Source organism: Podarcis melisellensis, assembly GCF_964234715.1.
Source record: "Podarcis melisellensis genome assembly, chromosome: 14".
Lineage (NCBI taxonomy): Eukaryota > Metazoa > Chordata > Lepidosauria > Squamata > Lacertidae > Podarcis > Podarcis melisellensis.
Genome location: NC_138546.1, coordinates 4,948,338 through 4,973,602, shown reverse-complemented (window position 1 = coordinate 4,973,602; position 25,265 = coordinate 4,948,338). Strand labels below are relative to the sequence as shown.

General features: G+C 40.2%; 2 protein-coding genes across 4 annotated transcripts in view; one reads left to right on the top strand and one right to left on the bottom strand.

Annotated features, from left to right (window-relative positions):
* CHLSN (cholesin) overlaps window positions 1-24,947 on the bottom strand; it is a 141,649-nt gene extending 116,702 nt beyond the window's left edge. The window contains exons 1-2 of one of the 3 annotated variants that reach the window (XM_081889403.1): window positions 24,796-24,947; window positions 20,988-21,111 (exon numbers count right to left, since the gene is read on the bottom strand). In XM_081889403.1, coding sequence (XP_081745529.1) covers window positions 20,988-21,110 — 123 coding nt within the window. In that variant the 5' untranslated portion in view covers window position 21,111; window positions 24,796-24,947. Of the gene's footprint in view, window positions 1-20,987; window positions 21,112-24,548; window positions 24,759-24,795 lie in introns of those variants that run through there. The other 2 variants (XM_081889405.1, XM_081889404.1) reach the window with 2 other exon arrangements.
* GPER1 (G protein-coupled estrogen receptor 1) lies at window positions 115-6,327 on the top strand. Its single transcript, XM_081889321.1, has 2 exons — window positions 115-562; window positions 3,230-6,327. Exon 2 carries the CDS (start codon window positions 3,563-3,565, stop codon window positions 4,631-4,633), a length of 1,071 nt encoding a protein of 356 aa, XP_081745447.1. The 5' UTR covers window positions 115-562; window positions 3,230-3,562; the 3' UTR covers window positions 4,634-6,327.
* Window positions 24,948-25,265: the final 318 nt, after the last annotated feature.

The following is a 25,265-nucleotide window of genomic DNA, read 5'->3' as shown; positions in this document are numbered from 1 at the left end:
GCCTGGGAGGCCTGCCAAGTGGAATTTTGAGCTTTCCCCCTTTAAACAGCATTTACCCACTCCAACCTGGTGTAATATCCCTAACTGCTTCAAAACATTCAAAAGCAGTTTGAATGAGGCATTGGGTGCTGCTGCTTAAGAAAGGAATGGGTATTTTATTCTTCCCCTCTCTCTCACACACACACAAACACACACGGAGTAAAAAGTCTGCTGAGGACATGCACTATAGTCTTGTCCCTTCCACTGAGAAAACAGGATTTAACGTAGCTGTTCAAGACTTCTTTTCCCACAGTCAGCAGAGCAATTCTGGCAGCCGCCAGGTGGTGTTTGTGCAGTTATCAACAAGCTTCCTTCAGCAGCAGATGAAGCCCAAGCCTCCACCTGCTGCATCACGATTTAGAAGCAGCACCGATACATTGAATGTATGATACAGCTAAGTTTGTTGCAGGAAAATGATAGCAATGATGAACACCACAATGCAATACATCACGATGGGAATACCTCTTGAGCTGACCGAAACATGCAAGCGATTAAGAAGGGAAAACAGGACTCACGAAAGAGGGTAGGAATATCTCACTCTTGTTATTAATGCATGTGTTAAAGAATCAGTCTTCACTTTGAGTTTTAATGTTTTTCTTTTAATTGCATTCGCTATAAGCTTGCACAGCCAAGGGATATCTCACTCTAGTTATTAAAGCATATGTTAAAGAATCATTCTTCACTTTTGAGTTCTGTTTTTCTTTTAATTGCATTTGCTATACGCCTGTACAGCCAAGCAGTGGTATATGCTGAAGGTGCTTCTTCTAGCTGAATCTGTGAAATGGTGCTCAGTGTACTGGCATCTGAGTTTATTTTTGTATTTGAAGTAGGATCCCAAAAGCAAAAGAGGGATGAAAATAGGCAAACATCCCACATCTCTCAAAATGTTGTTGCTTTTTTTTAATTTACAGATTGAACTGGCAAAGAGAAATAAACCAGCAGAAACAGAGTTAATTTTAGCCTTTAAAATGATGTCAGCTCAACAAAAATTGTAGAAACTACAAGAATCTATAAAGCTTTGTTATAGTGGTAAGACTTGCAGGAAGACTTGGATTTGTTGCTATAAACCATTTAAGTATCTTAAACAATCTTTTTAAAATGCGGATGTTTATTCAGTTCTAAATTAACTGTACCAATACACTACTGCCTTCAATTCAACCTAGAATAATCTGAATAGCACTAATTTTTATAATTGGTGGTGGTGATAGTGATGTGATTAAACATAAATTAGCCAACCAGTGGTTAGGAAGAAACCAGCTCAAGACCAGTTAAAACCTACGAATACACATTAGTGTAAGGTAAAATGAATCCTAAAAACACATGATGGTAAGAACAATTTAAAATAATGAACGCTGTTGAAATCGTTTAGATTTCTTGCAGAACCCAGAGCATTATCAGAATGCCACTGATGCACTACTATTTAAAATATAGTTTTCCCTTCAATATTTACATTGGCCTGCTTTTTAGTGATGTATAAAAGTGATTTATTCTACCTTGCAGAAACAATAATTATAAAGATTGGCAAGTTTAAAAATAGCTGAGTTATTCTTAAACCCTCTACTACTAAAATCAGTTTTTTTACAAGATTATGCTTTTTTTTTTAAAAAGGAAATAATCTAAAAAGATGTTGTTACAAGCCTCATGGTAATTCAACAACAAAGTATTTTATTTTGGACAAGTGAAAATAAATTTTCTTTCTGGAAATAAACATGACAAACCCCTTGAAACGACTTTATGCATGCCTTCATATAATATAGTAAAAATTAAGACTAAGACCAGGCTAAGGCTGCAAACCAATGAACATTTACTTGGGAGTAAGTTCCACTGAATTCAACTCACTTCTGGGTAGGCATGTATTTGGTCTCCAACAGCAACCGGCTACTTCTGGATATTCAAAAGCCGAGCAAGAGGGAAATAAGTATCTCTCTGAAGCATGTTCCCAGGATCTGGTACTCATGAGGTATACAACCTCAAAACTTGGGCTTTTTATTTTAAACTATTATGGCTAATCACTATTAATAAATGTATCCTTCCAATTATTTTCTATAGACATCTAAGATGGTGACCATCACCACAGCTTGTGGTAACAAATTTTGTAAAAAGAAACACATATTAATGTCAATCCATTTAACTGGATGGAGAGAACTATTTGGAAAGGTATTCTGATTACACTTTTCATGTTATAAAACTGTATCATGTTGCCACTGCCACCTTGATCCTCCACCTTCTATACTAAAAATAGCTTATCTTTAGTCTATTTTCATAGAGATTCTAAACCAGTTATTGTCTTCACCATCCCCTCAATAGCTTTTTTCAGATGAGGCAACCAGAGCTGCACACAGCATTCTACTACCAACTGCGCTGGAAGAGGTTAGGCTGATAGGTCTCAATAATCAAATGTATGTAATATTTCAATCTGGCTCAAAAATTAGGTCAGAGATATTTAGGCCAAACAGAGTTTACATCTTATTTACATGTGCTTCCACTTCCATATACTTAAAATGCTGTAAGAATCTTAGCTGCTCATTGCTTTTTCGCAACAAGGTTTACATAATCCAGTTCAAGTTTTTAATCATCTGTGGTAATCTGCTTTATTTTTATTTCCTTATAATTTCACAAATCATCTAACAACACAGATAGAAAAGGTAACTGCTTAAGAGATAAATATTCTTTCCCCAAAGACTTCTGTTATACAATTGAAAAGCAATTAAAATGTGCAGACCTATAAGAGCCTCTCTTTTTTTAAGCCTCTGTGAGAAAAATAGAGTAAGAATCAGAAGGGTCCCATACTTTTCCTCTAGCTATCAGTTTTGCAGCCAAAGCATGTGCTGTAGGGGTTATATGTTAGGATTTCTATAATTATCTATGAAAACAAAGAACATGATACAACAGAAAGTTGATCCTTTATTTCTTCCAAAACTGGCTTTAGTCCTGATTTTTATCCTTTTCTCATAAGAGCAATGCCAAAAAGATGTTTTGCTCATTGCCACCATATAGATCCTAAAATGATCCCAAAAACATTTACACTGAACATATACATTCATATATTTGTGGTTCATCTAACTAAATTCACAAAGACAGCATCATGGATATACATGAACAGATGTTAAGGCCATTCATGTTAATAAACAATGAACTCTTTCATTTTTACAGGAAGGAGATTAATTATTTTCCTTTTTATTAATTGCAGGTCAAACAAGATTCATTAGTTGCTAAACTGAAGTAAACAGAACTATTATGATTCAGCATCTTTCAAATTCTAAGCAAGATTACAATAGAAGAAATATGTATACACCTGAAATCATCATTACCATACAAAAGTTCCTGTGTTATAGAACATATCAATTGATTCTTGCTTACCATTTTCTTAAGGTACTGTAGAAATTCTGCAAGTCTTGACCTAAACTGATTCTGCCTTTGCAGAATACGAAATATGACTTCTACAGATCTCTTTGGATTCACCAACAATTTAAGCACTTTGGTACTGAAGTTCTAAGCGATATACCCAAGAGAGGCACATACCATGGAAATTTTCACAGCGTCCACATCTCAAGTACTTTGTAACAGCACATATTTTGAACGAAATGGATCATATCTATGCAATGAAAACAAAACTGTCAGCCTCGCGGATAAATCAGAACACCAGCAATACATTATAGGTCTTTTCTTATCATGCCTTTACACAATATTCCTTTTTCCTATTGGTTTCGTGGGAAACATTCTTATTTTAGTGGTGAACATAAGTTTTCGTGAAAAGATGACTATTCCAGACTTATATTTCATAAACCTTGCAGTAGCAGATCTCATTTTGGTGGCTGACTCTCTCATCGAAGTTTTTAATCTCGACGAAAAGTATTACGATATCACAATAATTTGTACTTTTATGTCATTGTTCCTTCAAATCAACATGTATAGCAGCATATTCTTCCTAACATGGATGAGTTTTGACAGATACATAGCACTAGCAAAAGTAATGAAGTCCAACTTATTTCGCACCATGGAACATGCCAGATTAAGCTGTGGCCTCATCTGGTTGGCATCTATCTCGGCAGCACTAGTGCCCTTCACAGCTGTACATTTGCAACATGCTGGGGAGGTTTCCTTTTGTTTTGCAGATGTAGAAGAAATACAGTGGCTAGAAATAACCTTAGGGTTTATCATCCCTTTTGCTATTATAGGCCTTTGTTATTCGTTAATTGTAAGAGTCTTGATAAGAGCCCACAAGCACAGAAGTTTGCGGATACGCAGACAGAAAGCTCTTCGTATGATTTTTGTTGTTGTCCTTGTCTTCTTCATCTGCTGGCTTCCTGAAAATGTCTTCATAAGTGTGCAACTTCTTCAAAAGACAGAGCAAACCTCATCAAGGGACCAGTCTTTCAGACATAACTATCCCTTAACCGGACACATTGTGAACCTTGCAGCCTTCTCAAACAGCTGTTTGAATCCTCTTATCTACAGCTTCCTAGGTGAAACTTTCAGAGAGAAACTGAAATTGTATATTGAACAGAAAACCAAAGTCTCTGTTTTAAACCGGTTTTGTCATGCTACCCTGAAATCTGTTATTCCTGATAGCAACGAGCAATCAGAAGTTTAATTTAGCCTGTATTTAAAGGTACCATAATGGAACTTGATCACAATGCTAATAGCAAAATCATATACTTTGTCCTATGCACAAAGATTTGTACTATTTTTATGATGATATGTCAAAGATTACACATTACTCAAATCTGCATTTCATTAAGGTTAGAAACTAATAAAAGGCTCATGGGGGGCCAGCTGTATTTGCATACTTGTGAACAATAAGGTAGCAGAAAACTGTCTTAAGGAAGAACTTAACTATAATATACTTATCAAATAATGTTATTTTTCTGCCATATGTTAGATACACTGAACAAAATAGTAAAACTGCAGTAAGAATAGGGAAATTCAATAGAACATATTGATACAGAGATGCTGTCACAGATATAGAGAATTGTTGATTTTCCTTCCAAGAATATCAGCTTGCAAACCTGGTGAAGAAAACAGCTACAGCATAGAAAGCATGGTACTGTATATTAATAGACACATACTGTTGCACAAACTATTAAGAAAATAGAAATTCAATCTAGATTTACAATGGACCTCTCTTTCTGGGTTGTTGTTTTTTAATTATTACAGTTAGCTATTAGGCTTTTATTACTTCCCCTGAATCACCAAGAATGTTCCCCTTTAATAGTGGACTCAGGCAGTTGAGTGCTTATCAGCTTGTAAGTGAAACAGGGCCACCCAGAACTAAGGTAATGGTACATACTCAAGTGACTTCTCTGGTTATACAGAACTATATAAGTTTGCAGCAGGAACGAACGGTATTTTTTTAACAAAATGAAAATGGCTCAAAGGTTTGTGAACTTCCTTAACTCATGGAATGTGTGCCTACAGAAATAAGAAATATTCTATTACTCATCCTGTTACCTGAAGATGACATTTCCATGACCACATTTAACATGAAAGATAGTAGTTCCTGTGCATTCACTATGCTTTAGTTGTTGGGGCAAATGATGCATAACCCCCACTGTGCTAAATCCTATGGCTTTTTCCCTATGGGTAGATTTCACTTCCACCTCAGGAGACAAAGGAAAAGTTCTAAAAGAACCAGGACAGACTGTGAGTGAGCTGAGACACAAAATGTTAGTGTGCCAGGTGAGGGTGGGGGAAGGAAAATGGACTCCGGGAGAAAAGTGGGAAATTACTAGCTCAATGTAGCCTTTAGTAAGTATTCTGGAAGGGTATGTGTGCCATCAGTTTAAAGCAGAAAATATTTCCCTTCCTGCACTATATAGGAATGCTTCCAAGAAAAGGAAAAGGAACACATTTTCCAGTTCCACTCTTCAGAACACCTCTTGCACTATACAGCAATTAAATGCTTAAGATCACCCTGAGCTGTCTAGTGCTTTATAGGGTAGCAAAGAAAGGCCATGTGGGAAGGTGTTTTGTTTCACTTTTCTTCTCCTGAAACTCTCCCAGGTGTCAAATACCACTGCACATCTTTTGGTCCAAGCAACCTGGAGCCCTGAATGCGGACATTCTTCTTAGAGGGTAGGGAAGTACACTGCTAGTGGGTATTGCAATATCCACTAACTCGAATCAACTTTTTCCCCAGAATACTTGGATCCTGGGCATGTTCAAGCAATATTCACTCTCAATACCTGTATTCACACTGCAATCAGGAGATACAATGGGTAACTGGCCCCCCTCTCACTTCCCTTTCCATTCATAAAATAGAATTTGCTTTTATTTCACTTTCACCTTCCTTTAATTTTATTTACTGTACAATACTTTGAAAATAACAAATATTATTTGTTATATATAGAATATAACTCATGAATTGCAATTTACTGCAGGTTCTCCCAAATTCTCTTATCTAAAATCTTTCATCATGGTATCATGGAAAGATGGCACTGCCAATAAATAAGGCACTGCCAAATTTAGAAACTGCACTCTATATGAAAGGAGGGGAGGAGGTACACATGAACAAGGAGGGCTATCATCTAAACTGGCTCAGAGACTGGACAGTCAGAATCAGAGAGACCTTTTCCTATATGGATATTAACATCTATTTGTAAAGACAATTTGCATACTATATATACTATATACTATTTCCTGCCAGGATGGAGAAAAGTTTGCTTCTTACTGGACTTGAATCACTCCCTTTTGACCACTCTACGGGAAAAGAAATTTGAGTTTAAGGGAAAAGTGGACCTTGGCTGACCCTTGACTGCCTCCTTTGGGCTTAGCTCCCTAGACTTCAACCTCTTCATGCTTGTCACTAACAGGCTGCAAGGTCTTGAGAGCTTTGGAAAGCAACATGGAGAGCTACTTTGGAGTGTAGAAAAACAACATTCTTGTACATCCAGGTTTAGCATGCACTAGTTCCTTTTCAAGCAATGTTAAGATAATCACAGAGATGCTGCACTAAACCAGGTAATGTTCCTATTATTGGATGGGGTCTGTCTGTTCTGCTGATCATACCCTTGATTACAGGCTAGGCATGGAACTAAATTCTGATTGCATTTCAGAGCTTCAAAAGATTATCTTTCCCATGTGACTGACTTTCAATCCCTTCTAGGATATATACTCTATGAAGTGCTCTGTACCCTCCAGAACTGTGCTATATTATGACCTCCACACAGATCTCACAGAAGACATGCTCTGCCTGCTGCAGGACTGGAAGACTTAGATCTTGACTAGGGCTGTGGCACATAGCTAACAAAAAAGCAAAAAGTTTCACTACAAATTTCCAAGATGTAGTTTCATTTTTTTAAAAAAATCTAAATTTATAAAGCTTCCCATGGAGCCAGTAATTCAAGGAGACTAACATGTTGAGGTCCAGGAACTGCATATCAGCAGCAGGTGTGGTCACCCCACAGTCTCACATGCAAACTGTATGTAAACTGGATGACTACTATGGGGTGTAGGGAGTGTTAGGAGAGGGTAATACCTCTGGTACGGAACACATTGTGCTCCTTCTGAAGTAGTTTCTCCACCTTTGGTCCCCATCCTGCAATCAGCTCTCACCTGTGGCTGCTAGAAGCTGTCAGCATGCAACAGCAGTGACAACCCGGCAATGGCTTCGAATGGCCAGCTAAACCAGGTGAGGGTAGCTGATGGGTCTCAAACACTCCAGGACTTCCCCTGTGTGTGAAGACAGGCTCTGGCAGATTGAGCAGATGAGACCAATACTGGGTCTAACGGCAAAGAAGGCGATTTCTACACATGCTGTAGAGGCAAGTGAGGGGCAGATGGGGCTTGTCAATCTCCCATCTGAGAGAAGGAAAACTCTGATCCTAAACCTCTGCTGCCTTGCAGGATATCTTTGAGAGGAGAAAAGGCTAAGGAGTAGACTCTACACAAATCCAAAGTGGAATCCCTAAGACGGCTGGATGGCACATTGTACGCCACCTTCCGGCAACTCCCAGCAGCCCGGCTGGTGTCAAATGTATTGCTTTCCTTTCCTTTGCAGCACATCAGCAAGGCTGAGAGTGGGGTCTTGTTTTCTGGGCAGCCCTAAGAGCTCCATACACACAGCACAGGCTTATTCTACGGTGACATCACTTTCAGTGCTGCTAATGCAGCAGTTAGTCTTCACCCCCAGAGGCACACTCCATTGTCCCTGAATGAGGATCTGAATGAGGATCCCAAGTAAGATCACAGCAAACAATACTTTTTAAAAAAGTTTATGAAGCTTTTCGTTGTTCCCAATAAGACTTTAAACTAAGGGTGCACTAAACTCTAAAAGCTTAGTAAGAATTTAAAATCAATCAATCAATCAATCAATCAATCAATCAATATTTGTTGCCTAATTTAGAGACCCTTTGTTATATTTTTGTGGGTACAAATGAATTTCTAAGTAGAAGATACATGTGTAAAAGATGCAAAGGCATAGGCTCAATCCCTCCCAGATCACCATTTCTGATATGTTTTTACATGTACATATATGCATTATCTAATTTGCAGGTTCATACAATCAGTTCTGCAGCAGGGCTAGTAGACTAACTTGAACAAAGAAGACTCCCACCCAAATGTCTCTAGGAATTTACTAGGAGTAAACCTGTAACATGCCACGAAATTTCCAGGTGGGCTCAGGTGAGCCACAATCCTTTAAGTCAATCCTTTGAGTTTCAGCACCCTAAAACTGCAATACATATGAGTAATAATGTTGCCTTACCTTGCAGGCATATTGAAAAGGTGTGAAGCATTAGAACGGTCTAAAATGATATATTATTATTATTACTGTTATTTATTTTAGTTATAAATTGCTTCCTATGAAGCATCTCATAGTAATTTTACTTTACTACAATAAATAAGAAGACAGGAGTGCCTGGTGTGCTCTGGTCCATGGAGTCACGAAGAGTCGGACACGACTAAACAACAATAAATAAAAAGTTAAAAGAATTTCAAATGAATTCAGAAATGAACTGGGATGTCGGGGGCGGGGGCAGGTCCACTTAGTAGGCTTATGGAAAGAAGAAAGTATTCAACAGGCACAGAAAATACATTAAAGACAGTGTCTGTCTGATATGAAACATGAAGGAGTTCCAAAAAGTAAGTGCTGTCACACTTAAAGACTTGGTTGCAATATGGTTCAGAAAGGACCTCCAAATAATATGGTACCTGTAGGTTACCCTCTTCTAAATAATGCAGTGATATGGTGTATATATAAGCAATGAAACAGTATCCTTGTCATGTCTCAAGCAAACTCTGAACACCAAAGCCAGCACCTTGAACTTGGCTTGGGACCTAAGTGGCAACCAGTGCAATTATTTCAGCAAGGGCATAATATGATGCAGATCTGCAGAGAGCCACTGAGCTGTTGCATTTTGCCCTAGCTGCAGCTTCTGGGTCAATCTCCAGGACAGCTCCACAGGGAGTGTGTTGCAGTCTTTGAGGCCTGCTGAAGACATTCTTATTTAGACAAGCCTACCCAAATGCTTAGAAATTTTGTAGAAGTTTCAATGCATTTTAGTCTATTTTATTGCAATTTTAACCTCCTGTATGTTTTAAATTACAGTTGTAAATTTTTTTAGTTACAACTTTTTAAATGAAAAATATAATAATCTGGAAGTTACCAATGCATGGACAACAGTGACCAGGCTATCCTGATCCAGAAATGGCAATAATAGCTGTCTTACCAGCTGAAGCTGCTATAAGGCACTTATAGCCACCGAGGTTACCTGGAGAGATGGATCCAAAAGCACTCTGAGACGATTGTACCTGCTCCTTCAGAGAGAATACAATCCCATCCAAAGTAGGAAATTGACCAATTATCTGGACCCAGGAAGCGCTCACCAACGGTGCTGATTCAGATGTTACAGAGAAAAAAAATTAGGGATTACCTACTCAAATCTCTTAATGACTACTCCCAGTGGCTTCATGTAGATGTTAAATAGCACTGGAGGCAAAATGCCACCTTCTTGTGTGGTGCCCCACAGCATAACTGCCAGAGGGTCAAGAGATCATTACGTAATTCTATTCTCTGAACTCAACTATGACAATAGGACCAAAATAGTGCGCCAGACAGTTCAGAAGAATACAAAGGTCAATGGTATCAAAAGATGGTGACAGATCAAGAAAGTATAACAAGGTTGCAATTGTTTGTCCATCTTCCGACAGAAATGTAATTTATCAGGGCAACCAAGGCTTATTCAGTCCAATAATTAGACCTGACCCCAGCTGGATTAGAACAGGTCAAGATATGAAAGCTAAGTGTTGCTGCTTCTTTTCTTATAAAGTATAAGACAACCTTTGATTTTTTTGTGGGAAAGTCATAAGCATCTGTACAGTTGATGAAAAAATGATGTATTTAGCTGATTTTGCCTGGAATCTTTCCAGTATTATGAGGAGTAAAAGTTAAAACAACAGCATGCTCTCTTCTCCCACCCACAGTTATAGCTGTTTGTGGAACACTTGAAAGTCGTCAGAAGAGAGCGTGTTGGTCAACAGAGGGTAACAAGAACACAATAATTTTATAGTGAAACCGAATTAAGTTCCAACAATATTAAAAACTCACTTATACACAACACAACTGCTATTACTAATGCAAAGATACTACATGGTTGTGAATGAGGTAGCAAAGCTACGTCTGCAACTTGGAAGGACAGCAAAGGAAGTGGCCCATGAGAAAATCTCTGTGCAAAAAGATGCCTGAAGTTGTGGAAAGTCTGGTATGTGGGATGTCATTCAAAGTCAGCCTTTTGGCACTCAAGCAACAAAACAAGCATGCAATGACATTTGATGCCACTTGAAAGCAACACAGAAGTAGAAACATTCAGAATGTATATCAAGAGACCAGCTAAATGAAGCTGCTAGTTTTTGAACACTTATCCATGAGGATAATATATGGTTTTCACTCTGAAGCAGAACTAATTAAGGAAATTTCCCCATCTATAATAAAATCAAAGGGCACTATTTGTGGAGCCAATAAGCAGTCAACAATAGATGCCAGAGGCAATGTTCTATATAGCATCTAAGGTGACCTCTCAGAGTGTTAAAAGCCTGCAAACAAATCAATGAAATCTGTGTAAAAGGGTAATGGCCTCTGCTAATGTGGATAAACAACATCCTTTTACTGGAAGGTAAAAAGTATGCATTAATTTTGCAGTTAGGCTGACATGTTCTCCAATGCATCCACTGGCTGAATATCAGCTGGTAACTTCTGTTGCCTGCTATAGTGAGAGTATTTGTGAGAGTAATAATAGGTCTAGCTTTGTCCTCAGTGTAGCAAGTATAAACTATGAAGCAACATTTTCTCCATTTCACAGTTACAGGTAGGTAGCCGTGTTGGTCTGCCGTAGTCGAAACAAAATAATTTTTTTAAAAAATTGTTTCCATTTCACAAGTATGCTAAATGGGTGCAAGAATGAGCTCTCAAGTTACAATGCCAGCAGGGTTTCAATCATATCATTTATGACCTCAGATGCATTTCAACATGGAAGATACTGGCCCTGGGATTAAGAACATATAACAATTGGCCCAGCTATCCAGTATGGTTTAATACCTGGGAATCTTCAACTAGAGATGTAAAGAATTGAACATAAGATGATGTCCATGCAAAGCAGATGCTCTGTCCCTGAACTATATATACTCTCCACTCATCTAAATTTAGACTGATTCTAAATGTGTTCCCATTTAAACAGTAATACAAGGATCAAACATATATGATAAACAGTTCAATCCTTTATTTCACACTTCACTATAGTTTCTCCTTTCCTCACCTAGGGATACAGCAATGCTAGAGGCTAAGAATAAACATCAGTCTGCTGAGCCAGCTATCCTAGGTGGCAACAGAGGAAGCTGCCAGCTCTGTTTTGTTCAGAAGAACTGAGACAGCACAGTTTCATCTTATTAGCTCTTGGGGGCTGTTCTGACTTACTACAAGCAATTCTGGTGAATTCTATAGTATTTGGGATGATAATATGAACCGTAGTTCAGGAGTGCCAATACAATGCTTCTTCTCAAAATCCTAGATTTTTAAACTACTGTCACATTTATTTTTGATGCTATCATATTTCACAGTAGTTTTCATTATCAAGACTGTAAAAAATAGCTTTTTCCTTTCCAGATCCCTTATACATTCATCTCTCTCCCCCTCTTAAAATGGATCTCCCCTTGTAAGAAATGTAGGAATAGATTTAAAAGCAACTAGGGTTGGCATGCTTATCAACTGACCAATCAAATATTGTCACTGATCAAAAATTGACTGATATTCCAGGAATGTGAGAGTGGGCCTTGTGGAACTTCTGCTACTATGATCATAGAGTTGTATATTTGGAAGAGAGACGAGCGTCATCTAGTCCAAACCCCTGCAATGCAGGAATCTCAACTAAAGCATCCATGATTGATGGCCATCCAACCTCTGCTTAAAAATCTCTAAGGAAGGAGAGTCCACCACCTTCTGAAGAAGTCAATTCCACTGCTAAACATCTCTTACTGTCAGAAAGTTCTTCCTGATGTTAAGTTGGAATCTTATTTCTTGTAATTTGAATCCACTGGTTCAGGTCTACCCTCCCTAGCAGAAGAAAAAAAGCTTGCTGCATCCTCCATGTGACAGCCCATTAGATATGCAAAAGGTAAAGGTAAAGGTACCCCTGCCCGTACGGGCCAGTCTTGACAGACTCTGGGGTTGTGCGCCCATCTCACTTAAGAGGCCAGGGGCCAGCGCTGTCCGGAGACACTTCCGGGTCACGTGGCCAGCGTGACATCGCTGCTCTGGCAAGCCAGAGCTGCACACGGAAACGCCGTTTACCTTCCCGCTGGTAAGCGGTCCCTATTTATCTACTTGCACCCGGAGGTGCTTTCAAACTGCTAGGTTGGCAGGCGCTGGGACCGAGCAGCGGGAGCGCACCCCGCCGCAGGGATTCGAACCGCCGACCTTTCGATCGGCAAGTCCTAGGCGCTGAGGCTTTAACCCACAGCGCCACCTGCGTCCCCTGCAAAGATTAAAAAGGTTAAAAAGGCTTTAACCCACAGCGCCACCTGCAAAGATGGCTATTATATCTCATTTCAGTCTTCTTTTTACCAGGCTGAACATACCCAGTTCTTTCAACTGTTCCTCACAAGGCTTGATTTCCAGACTTTTGATCATTTTACACCGATCCTGGCCCAACTGCACTGGCTGCCAATTAGCTTCCAGACCCAATTCAAAGTGCTGGTTTTGACCGATAAAGTCTTAAAAGGCTCAGGACCACAGTACCTCAAGGACAGCCTCTCCCCATATAAACTGTCCTGGACTCTGTTCATCCTCTGAGGCCCTTCTTCGTATGCCTCCTCCAAGTGAGGTCTGGAGGCCAGCAACACGGGAACAGGCCTTTTTCTGCAGTGGCTCCCCATTTATGGAATGCTCTCCCCAGGAAGGTTTGCCTGGCGCCTTCATTATATATTTTTAGGCGCCAGGCAAAAACATTCTTCTCCCAGGCTTTGGCTGATTATTCTACAACCTTTTAAATGCATATGTGGGAAGGGCAGTATATAAATTTAATAAACAAATAATAATAAATAAATCTTGGTTGCCATTCTCTGAGTTGGAAGGGACCCCAAGGGTCATGAAGTCCAATCTCATGAGCTGGAATATAAAAAAGATATTTTTACCCCCTCAGTACTTTGTATGTGTATGCAACTGAGAGAAATAAATAACCTGCTAATTTCTATACTTCATCCTTGAGCCTCTTTAATTTCCTTACTGAATTCAGTATCTGTGCAAGACACTCCTGTGGCAGGAGAAAAGCTGACTGCCTGGCTTCCCAATCTTTGATGTTGTTTAAGCTCTTCCTGCCATGAACCCTCATATGCACAGGACATGGAAACTTTGCCCTAAAACGAAATGTCAGGACTGGCTCTCCAGTCTTGTGTCACTGTGTCACAAAGTAGTGAATGACCAACATGGCAGGAGGCAGAGAGCCGTCAATTTCTCTGTCTTGTAATAAGCAGTGATGCAATAGAGCACGGATGATAACGTCATCTCCTGGGACTTTATTTGCCAATCTTCTACAAACCAAATAAATAGGCTTTTTTTTCAGAGAGAAACGCACCAAATAAGCCAAGTATGTGTAAGGGTTAAGTTGCCACTTTTATTTTTTAGAAAACCAAAATTCTTTTATTCTGGCCAACCTACCTGAGGCAAAATAGTGGTCATGCTAGATGTTAAGCAAGGGGATGAGGGGCTAAGCAAGAAAGTCTGCACTGGATAAAATATTGCTTTTGTTGTAGTCTTGTGGAGGGCATGGCTATAGGGACTGTCATGAACACAGCCTGCACTTAAGGATTTACCACTACACCATACAGTGGCACCTCTGGATGCGAACGGGATCCATTCTGGAGCCCCATACGCATCCTGAGTAGAAGGTAATACGCGACTGCGCGTGTTGCCGCTTCCACGCATGCGCATGGTGTCATTTTGAGCGTCTGCGGCAAAACCCGGAAGTAACACACTCCATTACTTCCGGGTCACCGTGGAGCGTAACCCAAAAATACTTAACATGAAGCTACTTCAACCGAGGTATGACTGTACAGTGATTTCCTGCATAAGGCAGAGCCAGAGCTACTTCTTGGTCTGAGGCTAACTTTGGGTGTGCCTATCAAGACTGACTGCTATTTGCTCCTCCTTTGTCCATTAATGTTTCTATGGGCTTTTGGCTCTGAAGAGTCCAGCATGCTTCCTGGCTCCTAAAAGCAGGAATCTTGATTTTCAGCCTCCTGACTACTAAAATCTGTTAAGAAAAGTAAGCACTCTGTCCTGCTCTAAAAATGAACTTCTGTTCAACTGAAGGAACAGTTTTATATCCTTATGCAACTTTTATGCCAATTCTAGGTTGCTTTTTCTTTCCTAAAATAAATCTTTTGGTTAAATGTCACATGTCTTATATTTAGACATTCAAAAGATTTCACATACCTTCCTATATGAGACTATTTGTTCAAACTGTAAACTAAACTCTATGATCATTTAAGGTAGATGAGAGCCACAGACCCTGAAGAGAAATGGAAAGAACCTTGACAAGTTTTGCTCATAGCTGTTTCTTGGATATCCTGAACCCCCAACATATCAATACTCGATGGCTGCTGCTAAGGGTTTAGATAGTAATGGTAAATAAAGTGTAAGATAATTCACAAGAGTAACCACTGAATGTCTGAAAGGCAGCATTCAATCACCAGTTACAATAAAATGTATTTGAAAACTTGGCAGCAAAAAGCCTTTTTCTCTCAATGTCGACAATACAATGGGCTGTTTTTTGGATGCAAACCTCACTTAAGCTGGAATATATGAATAAATATAGCTACAGCCTTTGAATTTAAGTAATTCAATTCTGACTGACTGCATCATTGTAATTTTATCTTTATTGTAGCCATCTTGAACCTTCCCCTCCCTAGAGAAACGTGGGCTATAGTAGTTTTAAATAAATAAAAACATGTATATAAAGTGACAATGTTTAACTGACTGATTTCCAGGGATTTAAAAAATGAACGCACTATCATGTCTAGCACAAAAAGGGAACTACATTTCTCAACCCATCTCCCTATACTTTGATCTTAGCTTGAAGAAAGAAACCAAAACTACAGCACAACATTTATATAGATGCTACTGCATTCTGTTGGTTAATGCCCAATGAAGAATTCTTAACCTTTTGAAACCCTGCTAAATAGTACACAAAATATTGTGTTTATACCAGAAACAGTTGGAGATGCAAGCTTTTTGCCTGGGAAAACCATTTTCAAAGTAGGAGCTGTTTTCCCAGCTGTGAATATGCTTTCCTGGGAAATTTGTTCAGCCCATTACAAAAATATTCAAAGGAATGCAAAATTATTCATTCTTATCTATGCATACAAATATTTCAAACACATTTTTGTACATTTTCTTCAATTTGCTGTCATGACAGAATACTTCATTAATAGCAAAGCAAAGCAACAACAAATAAACGTGTTGCCAATTTATGTACCAAATTAATCCAGATTCCCCCATGAGTAACTTAAGTTTTGTTCACAGAAAGCAGGTTCCTCATATAGGGTGTTCAAATGGTTCCAGGGTCTTAAGAAAGTTGAATTTACTCCTACAAACAGCCATTTAACATGGGATAAATAGCAGGTTACTATGGTGGTTTGCAACCCAAATATTCACTCAGTTCCTTTAAAGATTACCAATAAAGCAACCCCACATATTCCCATTCTTTCCCCCATCTGCTTCTTCCATTTATTTGAACAAACAGGTGAGGATTCAATCCACGGAAGATGTGGGTGGACAAAAAGAAATGTTTGATCTTAGTGAAGAATGTAAGAATACTTCAGGTATTGAATAGAATGAGTGCAATATATAAATTATGTCTACTGGAAGTATTTGCCTTTTGTTTTCCTTTTCATAAAGACTAAAGGAGGATAACATAGTTACAACAAGAACAAAACCATATAAAACTTTTCTGCCACTGCTAACAGGATGCTCTCAAATGATTTTAATGGTTTTAAGAAGACACAGAGATATACAACACCCAAGCCACTTAGGGTTCTTAGATCACAAGCTATACAAACAACCCTATAGAGCAATATCTGGGCAATATCTGATTTTCATGATATATCTCTACAGTGATATATCACCAGCAAAATATCTTGCTATCTCGATATATCACAATATATATCTGCAGTGGTGGAGGGCCTTACTAGGCCTCTCTCTGGCAGCAAAGGGTGCGCCATGCTTCCCTGCAGCAGCCGAGGGCCTTGACGAGGCTTCCTGCGGCGGTGGAGGGCCTTAAAATGTAAAGAAGTAGTAGATTTTTTAAAAACATACTAAATAAACTTTTATGTACAGTGGTACCTTGGTTCTTGAACTTAATCCATTCTGGGAGTCCATTCGACTTCCGAAACCATTAAAAAAACAAGGCGTGGCTTCTGATTGGCTGCACTCAAACGGAAGCCATGTCAGACATTCCGCTTCCGAAAAACGTTCACAAACCGGAAAACTTCCAGGTTTGAGGCATTCTAGAGCCAATTTGTTCAGGAGCTAAGCCGTTCCGAGGACCATGGTACAACTGTAATATATTTACAGTAATATATTTTCAATTAATTTAAGAGTAGTTTAAGTGATTTACTAGTCAAGCTGCATCTGCTTCCCCACTCAGAGGTCTAAGTGGAATCTGTGCATGAGTAAGCCCCACTGAGTTAAACTAAACCTACTTTGCTGGGAGTAAGCCCCATTGAATTCAGTAGGGCTTGCTTGTGAGTAGACACACCTTTGCTTTCACTGCTTACCTGAAAAACACCATCATTCTCACGTAAGACCCAACCTCCTATTTCAGCATAATGCATCCAGCTAAATCTTCTCACCTTCATTCCCCGCCCCACAGAAGCCCCCCAAGTCCTCATTCCACCAATCTCTCCCTTTTTATGAAAGGGAGGGAGGGCATGCAAGAAAAAAGGTAGTCCCCTTTAAATAAGAAAAATAACCCTTCCTTTTTTACATGGAGGAAAGCTATCTAGAGGGAACAGCAAAGATAAACACCACCAGAAAATAAAAATAAAAACTCTTCCCCCTCTTTTTTTCACCAGAGTGGGGTGAGGAAAGAAGAGCTTTCCAGTTCTTTGTTTTGTTTTTGTTTTTGTTTTCAAGTGACACAAAAGGGGGAAGAAGCCCCACCCTTCCATATTCTTTATTGAAATTTCATTTTCGGAAGCTGTCTTTTTTATATTAAAAAGGGGGGGAAAGCTTCACGTCAAAGACTGGAATAAAGACAGATGTAGCTGATCTCACCACATGAGCAGCACGCCCATGCCCAGATCTCCCATTATGTAGGCCTCTCCTAAACAGTGTCGTAGCAATTCAAACATTTTAAAAAATGAATAGTGAATACTTTCTACAAAAATATCCTTTGCTCCCACTTTCATGGGGTTCTTTGTTCTTTCTTTACTTTGCCACTGGATCTCTGATTGTCCAGCTGTAGGGGGGGGGGGTTCCTGATGGATTATTAGCAGGCTCTGCATAATTAGCTGAGCTCTAAGTGGAAAGATACTGGTGAAGATGAAATAGTTTGCTGATTTGTGGGAAGGCTTATCATCATTTCTTCTCTGTTAGGAGAGAGAGAACAAACAAAGCTGGGGACACCCTGCCTGCAAATTATCTGCAAAGTATCTGTAAACTATCTGTTCAGCTGAGCTACCCCCTGGGAAGCTGTTGAGTGTCCACCTTTTGTTCAATGGCATATTGCCTTGTTAAAACACTCATTAGAATGTTATTTCAAAACTGGTATTCAAAGGTATGGTAATTTAATGCACAGCCCTACAACCCTACCATGAAGTAGGCAACAACTGGATTCTGTACCAAATGCAGTTAGAGATGCCTCAAGCACAATCCAGCATAGAGTAGTTCAGCAGTTCTAAAGAAACAAACAAGTGTTGCTTGATCTCAGAGAGGGGGACAAAAACGGAGCCTTGTGACACTCCTCTGGGGAAGTCTTACAGAGGTGATGAGCTATTAGCCATCAACGCCCCTCAACCCTGCCAAGCAGTAGTAGTTACACAAATATGGCCAAATCCCACAAACATTTATCATAATCAATGGCATCAGGGTGTGTGTAAAGGTCAAACCATATGAACATAACACAAATTCTCCAGGTTATGGTTGTACTGCAGCCAAAGCCTCCAGCTGCTTGTATCTGACAAGGCTCCCATTAGAATTCATGTTTAGAGATAAAAGAATTATAACTCCACAAATGGACAACTTTTTATGAAAGCAACTGCCATGCTGGTGCTGCAAATCAAGACACATCTTTATGCAATGCAATTATATTTGGTAGATCAACTTCTGTTGATGAAAAATAATGCAAACCTTTTAATAACAAGCTGCAGTCAACCATCTATTTTTTTTCTGTAATTGATTCAATAAGGGATGAGACTGGCAGCAATTATAACTCCTACCACAACACTTAAGTGCCTCTTACTATGCTTTTTAAAAGTGAGACATGGCTGATATTTCTCTACAACTGCATGAAATATTAGTTTTGTGTGAAGGTATACAAGCACCCCCTCTCCAGCTACCTATAACAGACATATTTTAACGCTGTTATCAGCAATTAAGGTTCCCTTTTTAGTCAGAATTTGCAACTGATTAGCAAACTTTGGTTAACTTGCTTTCAACTAGTCAGTGGCAGTGCTGATGTTAACACTTAATCACAGTTCAGGCTAGCAAGGAAAAGGCAGGAGAAATTGTGCTCAAGGCGGAAGGGAACACATGGCCCCACAACCAACTCCTTATCTCTTAAGCATTGTTACAAGATCGGGATCATTATTTACCTCAGCCCAATGTGGCCTCTAAAGCCATTCATACTAATGCTTAGCAAAGTACTTAAGTTGCTTGTTGCTATTTAATGTAAAAGGAAGGAAATGAATAGATGAAAAATCAATAAAGAAAGATTGCTCTGAAAGGTCAACATGTCTTACAGGCAAATGTACTAGTCTTATTTGAGCAAAAATTTTGTTGGAACAAATTTCATTAAAAGTATGGTCAACATAATATTGAACTTCTTCACTTACGAAATATTTCAGCTTGCTTTTAAACTGCTCTGCGCCAAAATCAATTAGAAATTTGCATTTTACACTTTGGAGATTGGAAATGTGAGGACAGAAAGGCTGTGTAAATCACAGCTATATGCAGCAACCTAATGAATCAGTGAAACATCTTTCCCCATCAAAAATGAACCATATAGCAATGCATTTCCCAACTTTAAAATTAAATAGTAATGTTGACTTTTTGCCAATCAATCAAAAACATCATTTATAGAAACCAAAGAGCAAACCTCGTTTCCTCAATGACAACCAAGAATTTCGGCTATATAACCACCATTCTCTCTAACTAATCTTATACTCTAGTTGTAATATACTGGCAGTTTTCAAAACTGCTACCACTACACAGCATATAACCTTGCTGTAAACAACATGCCAATATCAAGCACCTCTTGGCCTCTTCTGTTTAGCAAATGACACAGCCTACAGAGCTGGGATGTAGGGGGCATATGAAGAATTTCCTCTTGTCTCAGCAGGAACATTGGGATGGGTAGTCAGGTCCTGATAACAAGGGACAGATTGTGGAACAAAGGGCAGCATCTTACATTTTTAATGCATACACATTTTATTTTAGGTAAGCAAATGTGCACTATACCATCTGATGTGTGGTAAGAATATTCCTTCCACTTTTCCTTTCTGAGACATCACCAAATTACTCAGTGAACAAAAACAGCAAAATTTGTAGCTGAAAAGGTGAATATAAATAACTTTATTATAGACGGTGCAGAAAACACTTGAGGAGAGTCAACCATCTTCCACCCATTTTCTTCAAGTGTGAGCTGTTCCAATAGTGTCTGGACAGCAAATGGCAACAGACTCCCAACTTCCCTCAGATTTCAAGCATTTCACATGTAACGTTTTATTTACTTATGAGAAATGTGTACATTCACACTGTAGAACTTAAGTAACATTGCCTACATGTATATTTTACTATATGCACCCTCACTCAGAATCTGTGTGTTGATGCAAATCCTGCACATGTGCATTTTTACACAACAGTGTCTATATATTTTTGCCCCTACACATATTTGCATCTTTGAGGATGAAGTATCACAATATATTTAGAAATTTGGCTTGATAGTAGTTACTACCTAACTACAGAACTGTGTGCACACATTTTGTAGGCTCCTAGGTACATGCCTGAGGTCAAGATATAAGATTTTTAAAGCTAGTTGGTTTTCTTTCCTTGCCTACTTTTATTCATTCAGTGCATCACAACAAGAAAACATTTATTTCCAGAACTGATAACATGCTTTGCATGGCACTTATCCCAATAAAGTTATCATTTTGCAAATATTTTCCAGTGTCAAGATGTGCATCTTCTCCTGCAAATACGAAAATATGCAAGTTCAACAAACTCATACTTGTTCACTCACCTCCAGATTCTGTTTTTTCAACTTAGGTTCATCGACCTGTTGCTCCTTTTCTGATATGAGATGCTTCATTTCTTCCTTTTTCTTTTCTGTCTTCATGCCGGCAGCTTTTCTTTTCTTTGCCATTCTAAAAAAAAATGAAATGTGCATTTTTTGTTAAAGAATCTATGTGTCATTTCATTGTAAATAAGAACCACCATCAATGCTTTATTTCTTGAAAATTTAGCAAGACATACAAATGTTTTTCACAAAGCTCCTGTCCTGAAAGCAAGTAGTTTTAAAGTGTCCTGTGTTTCCCCTGATGTCGTTGGACTATAACTCCCATCATCCCTGAGCTCTGGCCCTTGCTAGTTAGGAGTGATGGGAGTTGTAGTTCAATAACATCTGGGGACCCACAGATTGAGAAAGGCTGGTTTAGGGGAACTCTTTCTCCATTGTCTCACCTGATGTGGAACCCTTGAGGCTGCATCATGGAAGCCCTGTGTGTTGAGCTGGGTTCTTCTACTTCTAGGGCAGGCATAGGCAACCTCGGCCCACCAGATGTTTTCGGACTACAATTCTCATCATCCCTGGCCACTAGTCCTGTTAGCTAGGGATCTTGGGAGTTGTAGTCCCAAAACATCTGGCGGCCCAAGGTTGCCTATGCCTGTTCTAGGGCCTAGGCCAAGTACTCAGCTCAGACTGGTCATTAGCATTATCCGAGCATCAAGCGAGTATCATAGAACTAACACTCCCCTGCAACCTGGTAGTGGTGGGCAAGTCATCTTTTAGTATAAAAACTACTGTTAAGTAAATAAATGTACAACTTTTTGTTTTGACTTTTATACATAATCTCAACTATTAATAAATGCACTACATAGTTAAGTACATGGATTACCAAATTACAACCTGAACTGCATTCTTATATCTGCATGAGCTAAATATACTATCACGTTGTATGAATATTATATTTAACTCCAGAAAAAATATATACTGGTTCTCTCAGCCTGTATCACTCAATTTATGGCCACGCTGCATCCATAGTTGCAATGATCAACATACAGTACAAGTATGTTCACTTTTTCACAGTCCTACAGAACTACAAGAAAAAAGGGAAGAGTTGGTTCCTAGCTAAAAATACAACAGGGTGCCAAACTCCGTTTTCTAGGCTCCACCCATCCCCACCACCCCCCTTAATGTAACTACGAAAGCCTAGTTCTGTAATTAATCTGGCAACTCTAATGGGGGCGGAGAGCTATTAAAAATTCTCTTGGAAAGATTTGGTGGACAGACTTTACTTCCATACAACTGATTAATCGCCGCATTTGAAAACAGGAATTAATTGTCCTCCAGGCAAATTGAGAGTGAGCTGGGGATTAATTTCCCCTATAATGTGGTATACAGCGCAATTGCTAGAGGCATCTAGATTAGTTTGTTGTTCCTTTGCTCCACAAGAACAGATGGCAGAGAGTAGTACTCTGAAGACAGCACACTACACTAGATAATGTGGACAAATATATAGGCATTTGGGTTTTAGACAAAATATCCTCTGCCTGAATTAATTTCAAGCCTCTTGCAAAAGTATACTGTACATAAATCCTAGAAACCTATATGCGGCCTAGCAGTAACAGGTGTTTTAAATCAAAAGGTATCCTACTTGATTCTAGAAACAACCTAGAACATTTCAAGGAAATGCCCTATCTGCTTTTGACTATAACGGATACTGTGATCAGTCACTTTTGCAGACAATAGGCTCCAACCTTCATTGGAAATATAATCCACCTCATGAAAAGTCATATATCTTGTCAGGATTCAGCATTAATTAAAAAGCAAATAATTTCTGACAAAGAGAGGCAGAATAGAACATGTAATCTTTGAGACACAAGACTGTCCCATTGTTTTTGTTGTGGCCATTTTAACATAGCTGCTCCTCGAGGTGTTTCTATTTTCTTCTGTGAAATGTTACATAGCACCCCCTCCTTTTAAAGTAGGCATGTGCATACATTAGATCTTCCAGATTAGCTGTCTCAATCTGCAACATTTGATGGACTCTAGTCTGTGAAAGCTTATAGCAGTCTTTCAAGGTGACATAATACTCTTTTGTTTCTGATGCATCAAGTACAGGCTACATCTGGAAAACATTATTTTGGACACCTAAAAACAGGTTCAGCCAACCTGATCTCTAGATATTCTGGACAACTCACATCATCCCTGACTACTGACTATGATGGCTGGGACTGATGAGAGTTGCAGTTCACATCTGGAGGGTACCACATAGACTACTCCACAAGGACTAACAGATTTATTGTAGTTTTAAGCTTTCATGGATTAGGATCTACGGTATGTCACCATATGCACCTACGGCTACCCTGAGTTGGCAGGTGTTATGTGTACCATGGTTAATGTACCAAACTAAGAGAACATGGGGTACCACTTTTGTTTTTCACGTTCAGCAAGTATTTAAACAGGCACTTAAAAGTACTGGATTTTAAACACCAGCTTAAAACACGTTTGTTCTCTCAGGCGTTCACTGTTCAATCCAGTAAAGTTGATTGCATATTAATTTGATGATTGACTTATAAACTTTGCTGCTAGTGATGTAATTTAAGTGATTATTTTGTTTGCCACCCTTATTCTTTTTTTCTTTTGGCGGTCGTACAGAAATGTTTACAATTAAATATGTCTTAACCTCTGCAAGACCTCGGTACTCCTCAGGTGGCCCGAGTAACCACCTCAAGAGGAGCATCTACATTACCCTGTGGTAAGAAAAAGTGAGAGTTTACAATAAATTTATTACAATATAAGCTTTCACGGGTGAAAAACAGCTTTGTCAGATGTTGGCAAGGACAATAGGTAAAGGTAAAGGGACCCCTGACCGTTAGGTCCAGTCGTGACCGACTCTGGGGTTGCGGCGCTCATCTCGCTTTACTGGCTGAGGGAGCCGGCGTACAGCTTCCGGGTCATGTGGCGAGCATGACTAAGCCACTTCTGGCGAACCAGAGCAGTGCACGGAAATGCTGTTTACCTTCCCGCCGGAGTGGTACCTATTTATCTACTTGCACTTTGACGTGCTTTCGAACTGCTAGGTTGGCAGGAGCAGGGACCGAGCAACGGGAGCTCACCCCGTCGCGGGGATTCGAACCGCCGACCTTCTGATCAGCAAGTCCTAGGCTCTGTGGTTTAACCCACAGCGCCACCCATCCGGGCAAGGGCAATAGCTAAACGTAATTCACGCAAAACCGTACAGAAAACGTTTTTAATGCTTAAGCTTATAGTTGCCATCAATTTGATTTTAATTAATTTTTATAATGAAATGTTTTTAGAATGTTGCACTATTTTATTGTTGTTAGCCGCCCTGAGCCCGGCTTCGGCTGGGGAGGGCAGGATATAAATCAAATTTATTATTATTATTCCTCAGTCTGGCCTACCTATGGCGCTTCTGTGGTGAGGCTAAAATTGGAGCGAGGAGACCAGACCCCCTTCCCCCTCAGCCTGGCCTACCTCACAAGTCTGTTGTGAGGCTAAACTGGGGGGGGGGGGTTTGAGAGTCGGCGGCCAGCCACTCTCTTTCTCGGCCTGGCCTACCTCACAGGTCTGTTGTGAGTCCGGTTGGGGGAGGGAAATGAAGGAGCTCGTGAGGGAAAAAAGTGAGCAGGGCAGCGAGGGGGGAGAGTCTTTCCCTCACACAGGCACGTGTTGCGCGCCACCCCCTCGCCGGCGCCCTTCTGGTCGGGGTAGGGACCTTCCTCTTCCCCACAGGAACCCTAAACCGCGACACCCACACCCGCCCCGGCCCCCTCCGAGGCGGCCGCCTCCCTCTCACGCCACCCACCTCACTCTCAAGCCCGCCTCCTCAGCTGCGGCCGCTCACGCGCTTCCTCGCGCACGTTTCAACCCAGCGCCTCAGACCGCCCCGGCGCTCCCATTGGGTGCCCGGAGGCCACGCGCTCGCTCGCATTGGACTGCCCGCGTTTCAATCAAGCAGCGGAGCTAATCAAAATCTAATGCTACGGAACCCAGGCCCTCCCCCTGCTCTCCGTCTCCCTCGCGCCCTGGGGGGGAAGGCGGGGCGGGGCTTGGGGCAAGCACGTGAAGAGGGCGCGAGCCCTGGGTTTCTCCCTTCCTATTGGGCACAAAGGCCGTCGCTCTTTTCCTCCCGCCCCACCCGTTACCCCGCCGCCTCGTCCAGTGCGCGTGACGTCTGCGTCCGCCGTCGTACTCACGCGGCTTCCTCTCTGGCTGGTTCAGCGCACTACCACGCCGCAGGGAGATGCGCAAAACTGGGGCAGGCTCCAATTGAGA

Coding starts and splice junctions, on each gene's coding strand:
- GPER1 (XM_081889321.1), top strand. CDS start 3,563: ATGGAAATTTTCACAGCGTCCACATCTCAAGTACTTTGTAACAGCACA.